The sequence below is a fragment of the Gordionus sp. m RMFG-2023 genome, chromosome 5 (assembly GCF_954871325.1).
Source record: "Gordionus sp. m RMFG-2023 chromosome 5, tfGorSpeb1-WG-v2, whole genome shotgun sequence".
Classification (NCBI taxonomy): Eukaryota; Metazoa; Nematomorpha; class Gordioida; order Chordodea; family Parachordodidae; genus Gordionus; species Gordionus sp. m RMFG-2023.
In genome coordinates, this window is record NC_088779.1 from 14273729 (window position 1) to 14279967 (window position 6239).

The 6239-nt window shown below is 25.1% G+C and overlaps 1 protein-coding gene across 1 annotated transcript; it reads right to left on the reverse strand.

Annotated features, from left to right (window-relative positions):
* Nucleotides 1-2305: 2305 nt before the first annotated feature.
* Nucleotides 2306-5105, reverse strand: LOC135929364 (proliferation-associated protein 2G4-like). Its single transcript, XM_065465907.1, has 12 exons — nucleotides 4953-5105; nucleotides 4780-4908; nucleotides 4628-4733; nucleotides 4515-4587; nucleotides 4317-4473; nucleotides 4200-4278; nucleotides 4078-4156; nucleotides 3467-3545; nucleotides 3376-3427; nucleotides 3231-3325; nucleotides 3062-3189; nucleotides 2306-3015 (listed from the first exon to the last, which is right to left on the reverse strand). Exons 1-12 carry the CDS (start codon nucleotides 5047-5049, stop codon nucleotides 2905-2907), a joined length of 1185 nt encoding a protein of 394 aa, XP_065321979.1. The 5' UTR covers nucleotides 5050-5105; the 3' UTR covers nucleotides 2306-2904.
* Nucleotides 5106-6239: the final 1134 nt, after the last annotated feature.

The following is a 6239-nucleotide window of genomic DNA, read 5'->3' on the forward strand; positions in this document are numbered from 1 at the left end:
ATTGTTAATATAAATGTTTTTTATATTTCCATCATCATATCTAAATAGCAGATACATTTGCCAGCAAATAAAGCTCCATAGTTGTCATACACCATAATCGGGGTAATGAGAAATGTGGCAACACTTTGCATCATTGCCCATTCAGCATTCTTATTTACCTTTTCTATTATATACTGTTGTACATCATCTTCACATGTATTTTGACCCTAAGCATTCTAATATATTTTTTTGCAGCATCAGCAAGACCACATGTGATCTAATCAAACCATAGGAGTCTTGTTTTCCTGTAATCTCCATAGATCTAATTATTTTTTTTAAAAATTTAAATGTTACTATTTCTAAAAACCAATCATGCTTTAAAAAAAAATAATGCTCTAATTAATATAGGATATAATCATTAAAATTTAAGGTAAAGAAAAAAATAAAACCACATCCCACGAATGAATATTAGTATAAAAAATACAATCATAATTTATAAAATATGAACCTATATAATCGGGCAAATTTTTTTATAATTTTTAAATTACCAGTAAAAACAATTCTCATCTGGTTCAATTGTTTTCATCCGTGATTGAACAGTTACCACCCTTCCTATATTTTGGAGAACTTTCTTTTTTACTGACATTAAATTCAAGTGAGAAGCATATTTTCTCAAATATTGGTAGTTGGATTATAAAAATGTTGAATGATTTTAATGAATGTGTCATCTATGGCTTTAAATATTTAAAAAAGGAAATTTATCATGATTTTTAAGTATTACAATTAACTGTAAATAATTAGAATTTTTTAACTTTGAGTCTGAGTGTACAAAGTCTACTAGCTCACTTGAAGATCCTTCAAAAGGTGTAAAGAAGATTTTTTTATTATCTAATTAAAAAGAGTTATGAATTTGTATATAAAGAACTATTGTAAACATCATATGAATTTTTAACTTTTTATTGATTTATCCTTTTTATATACATTTTCTTGACCAAAAAATATTGGCAATTAACTTCGTAACTTTTTATCGATTCGGAAAATGCGTATAAATAAGAAAAAATATAGCTTTTATTTCTTACTAATATGCCACTTCGCGTAAGTCTATCATCTCCCTTTTTCTTTGATCAAATCCAGGGATCTGGACCGAACCCGGCTTCAGGGTTCTTTTTCCGAACCCTAACCAAACATGGGCCTTAAAATATTTAGGTAAACCCGGGTGGGATTTTTTCCTGATAAATACCTTATCAATTAATTTAATCCCTTAATAATATAAATATAAGAAATTAAATATTTCTATTTTTATGGAGAGCATAAAAATTTTAAGCTATTTCAAAATCAATTATGTATCAAAAATTTTACTTATAAATTTGAATAAATATTTATTATTTTGCTAATATGATCTTAATTAAAATTACTAGTACATAATTTGAATTAATACTTTGAGTTATAATCTTATTATCTCAGATTTTCTTTGTCAAATATCTTTTTTAGCAGAAATTAATTAGGGAAAGAAACTTATAAAATGCAAATATAATTTAATTCGATATTATTTTTTATATAATATTGATTTGTTTCTTAAAAATTATGAATCTGGATTGAACCTGGATTTGGCCGACTGAAATAACTCGTGACCAAACCCCTTTTTAAAATTTTCCCTGACTCGAACCCTGATCAAATCACCCACTCATATATTACACTACAATTTAAGAATTTGTTTTGAATGCACTTATTAAATACTATTGGTTGGTACTAAAACGTTATTCTGGGTATCCTTAGCTTACATTTAGCTAGAGAATATTTTTATAGACTTGCCTTTATCTTATATTTCATTTCTTAAATAATATTTTTGGTTTATCATTTTTTATATAAATGCTTTTTTCCAAAAATATAAATTGTAGTCATTAGTTTTAGGTCAAAAAATTATTAACTTTTACATTCTTTCTTTAAAATTATTGTTTAAGATATATGCACATATTTTTGGTGAACAGAAGATGGGGAGGGGGCTAATGAGTATATTTTTTTTATTAGTTTAAAATGATTCACAAAAGGGACATATTTTTGAAGGTGCCCCCCCCCCCCAGATTCGCCATGCTTGGTATCTCTGGTTGGTCTGATTCAAATATAAATTAGGAAATAAGAGGGCCCAAATGAACCAATCCTTAATGATTTTGCAAAGATTAAAAGGATCAATCCACACCTATATAATTTCCTGAACTAAGTTCATATTTGTTGTAAAATTTGCCAGAAATGTGGCTTAATTTGATATATCTTATTTTTCATTGAATACTTTTTTAAAATAAATTTTATTCATAAAATTCAACCAAAACAATTATTATGATCTATTACATATTGTGAAAAAAAATTAAAAGCAATAAAAGAATTTAGATTATTATAAAATATTTATGTAAAAATAATAAGTAAAATATCGATGAATCCTGCCACCTGTGATTTATTCTCACATGATTATTTACAAATTCCATAAAAATGTGGTAAATCAAGAATGCAAACCACTAAATGAAGACTCTGGGTTTGTATTTATTTCCGATTAACTTTCAGCCTTTTTAGGTAATTAACTATAATTAGATAAAATATCAAATCAGATTAGTGATTTCAATGAAATATTATATTGAGGTAAAAAAAGAAGATAATTTTCAATCTAAACCTATAATTCACAATCAAAGTTCATGATTTAAATTTTTAAACAATCACTATTATTGGAAAAATAACACTTGAAAGGCTTTGAGATAAAAAAATACGAGATTTTATAAACAACAAGCAAAATTTTTGAATCTTAATTAAAAAACTATGTGTGAGCAATTAAAAATTATACATTAATGTTACATATTTAATTTATTTAATTCTGAAATGATCTATTACAAAATATTTTTATAATGTTTATAAAATATGATGATAGCATATGCTAATTTAACTAGCTTCTCCATTTATTGTTAATGGTGCTGCTTTCATTAATTCTACAATGTCTATTTTCTTTTTCTTCTTTTTTATAACCCGTTTTGTTGATGATTTAAGTAGTGCCTTAATTTTAATTTTATAATTCCTATAAATAATAAAAAATACATACATTTATTGAATCATCTTCAATTTTAAATTTTGATTCAAAATTGTCAAGAATAAATGGACCAGAAGTAATCCTAACATTATTGTTTGGCATGATTAATAATGTGTATTTAAAATGAGCAACATATTCACCTATAAAATAAGTATAAATAACATTAAATTTTTTAAAAGACCTTCCTTTTCCCAAAGTACAGGAAAGGGTATCATCAGTTTATGATTGACACATTCAAGTAAACCCATTCTTGCTTTTTTTTCATCTTCACAACCCCTATAATTATAACAGGATGAAAATACATATATATATTAAGAGTGACACACCTTAAGGTAAATGGCATCAATCCAAATTTTTTATCAACTTCACTATATAAAGCTTAAAAAAATTTATATATATGAAATTACTGTTAAATACCTCTTGAGGCTTTCAATTTTAGGTTATATATTTCATCAGTTTTTTTATATACAGTGGTCCTAGCATCCATTTCTTTACCCTTTTTAAACATATAATTTATATTAACTTTAAATAAACAATTTAATAATGTGTATACAGGGTTGATGGCATCTTGTATCTAATAAAAGCAATACTGGCTTAATTTTAACTCATTAATCCCCAAAATAATATTCAATTTAAAAAAACCTGCCTATTAAGCCATAAATTTATAAATAAAATTATTAAAATTTCAACAGGTAAGAAAGAACATTAAAAAAATTATATTAATTCTTTTTATTTGTAAAATTTTATTGTGAAATTAACAGAATAAGAAAATTAACTATATAAAAGTTTCATTAAAATTGAAAGGCATTTTATGACTTAAATTAAAAATAATAGAAACTTGGAAAATTTCATTTTTTAAAAAAAATAAATAAATAAAAGGTTTAGATTATATTTCATTTAAAATTGATATTGGACAACATCACTTTATTGGTATCAGTAAAAAAAAGTTACATTAGTGTATCGCTGATAAAAAATGAATCAAATATCCATTTTTAAATCAAAACTATTAAATAATATATTATAATTACCTTACCATCACCTGTGCTAATTAAGCAATCAACTCCATACACCTCATAAGTTTTAAATTCACTTTTTTCATGTTCTTGTCTGAAATTCATTTCTTAATAAATAAACCAACTATTGAATATACTTTTGTGTGTCTGATGGATTTTGAATAATAGATTTGTCACCCTCAATTTGATGTTGTTTTAATTGATGCATCAATATACCTATAATAATCAAGGATAATAAAATTTGGATAAAGTACCTTCTATTGGCTTGCATTTAAATGATTCACATATTTTTTGCATAGCTTCTGTCACTTGAGAATTATTATTGCCATTTTTAATCAATCGATGACAAGCCTCAGCACAGTAGTGTGCTGCCAATATCACATCAGCAATTCTGCCATCAACTTTCTTATTCTACAAAATAAATTATGTTAATATTTATCTAAAATGAATACATTCGATATATGATTGACAACAATAGTATGAGCAATAACCCCTATATAACCATCCACATGTGCACCTAAATCACTAAAAAAGATAATATATAATAACTCTAAAATAAATATACATTTTAACAAGATCTCCACTTTTTAATAATATTTCATGATCGCTTACAAGGGGAGAAAAATGGCATACACAATTATTGACAGATATGCATGTTGGAAATGCAATTCCTTAAAAGAAAACAGCATTTTAAGCTTAAAAATAAATATTTATTACCTTTCTTAATTTCTTTATTCTTTTTGAAAACTTTAGAAGTTTCATCTTCTATTAATTTATCTCCAAATAGACATATTTCATGTATTTTGGCACCTTCAACACATTTTTCAATTACTAATTTAAGAGTTTCTATATATAAAAATAGTTTATCTTAATCAATTAAAAGGGTTTACTATTGACGATCTCTCCAGCCATGTTATACTTTGTAACAACCAAGTCATTCGCGATGGTTTGTTCTTCATCACCAGATTTAGTAGATGAGGATGACATTTCGTACGGTATTAGAAAATTACACTTTTTATAATATTATATAGTGATTGATCATTTCTGACATTGATAGTCGCACGTGTAATTTTACATTAAAAACATTGACTTGGATAATATGGTTTCATGTAACTTAAAAAAAATTAACTATTTTTTAAAAGTATATCTTCGATATATTTAAATTTGTATATTATTTTTTTTTAATTTTCAAAATGAATTTTCTTATATTAATTTTTATATGCATTCAGAGTGTACATGAGGGGGGGGGGGGGGTGTAGTAATAGTTTGCACGAGGAAGGTAGGGGGTATGGTAAATTCATTGAGAAGTTATTTATCAAATTTTTTGATAAAATAGGGAAAAATATATTGCTGTAAAAATTAATATTTTTATTATAGACCTATTTTAATATAATGATATTGCTAATCATCGATCTAATCTATATATTATGAACAATTATAGACGTTATTTTCCAAATAAAACTTTCTAATACATTTAAAAGGGTTAGACATTCTCAGCAAACTCATACTCATGCCATATACTATAATGATGCATTCATTGTAAATGAGAAGGCTTTTAATTGAATTCATTATCAAAAAATAACTCTTTTTCCACAATATTTTGATAGTTGGTAGTAATCTAAAATAATTTAAGTAATTTTTTTTTAAATTTATTATAATAAAAAAGGTGTAATTACTAATGGCGGCCAAAATTAAGGGAAGTGGGGGAGGGGTAGGCATAATTTTTGATGGGTTTTACATCCAGTGAAGTAGACTCTGTATGCATTATATCATACAAATGACGATGTGTGAAATTCAGTCTCAGGGAAGCAGAATTTTTTTATTTTCATAGCCACACTAAAAGATTACATTGTACATATTAATGTGCAGAATTTGTCATTTTTTATGAGAAAATCTAGATAACTAAATTATAAAAGTAATTCGCTAGATTTTTTTTATAAAAACTTGTTTAATTAATCAGTGACAAATTGGAAAAACTATTATGACTTGTGATTCTATTATAAGTTTGTATTATTCTTAAAGATAAAAATTACTACTCTGCCTTTGTTTGTGATAGGAAAAGAAGTTTTGATAATTTCTCCAAATTTTGTTAATTAGTTGTTGTTGGTTTACCTTTTTGGATAATCAATTTTTTCATGAGTTTAAATATATTTCGAATAAATTTTCAACCATACTGT

Excerpts from the sequence above, each read along its gene's own strand:
- LOC135929364 (XM_065465907.1), bottom strand. The coding sequence starts at position 5,049 with ATGTCATCCTCATCTACTAAATCTGGTGATGAAGAACAAACCATCGCG. Across the intron at positions 4,588-4,627 it reads AGTGGAGATCTTGTTAAAAT|TGATTTAGGTGCACATGTGG; the intron begins GTATATTTATTT and ends TATCTTTTTTAG. Across the intron at positions 4,474-4,514 it reads TTGTCAATCATATATCGAAT|AATAAGAAAGTTGATGGCAG; the intron begins GTATTCATTTTA and ends TTTATTTTGTAG.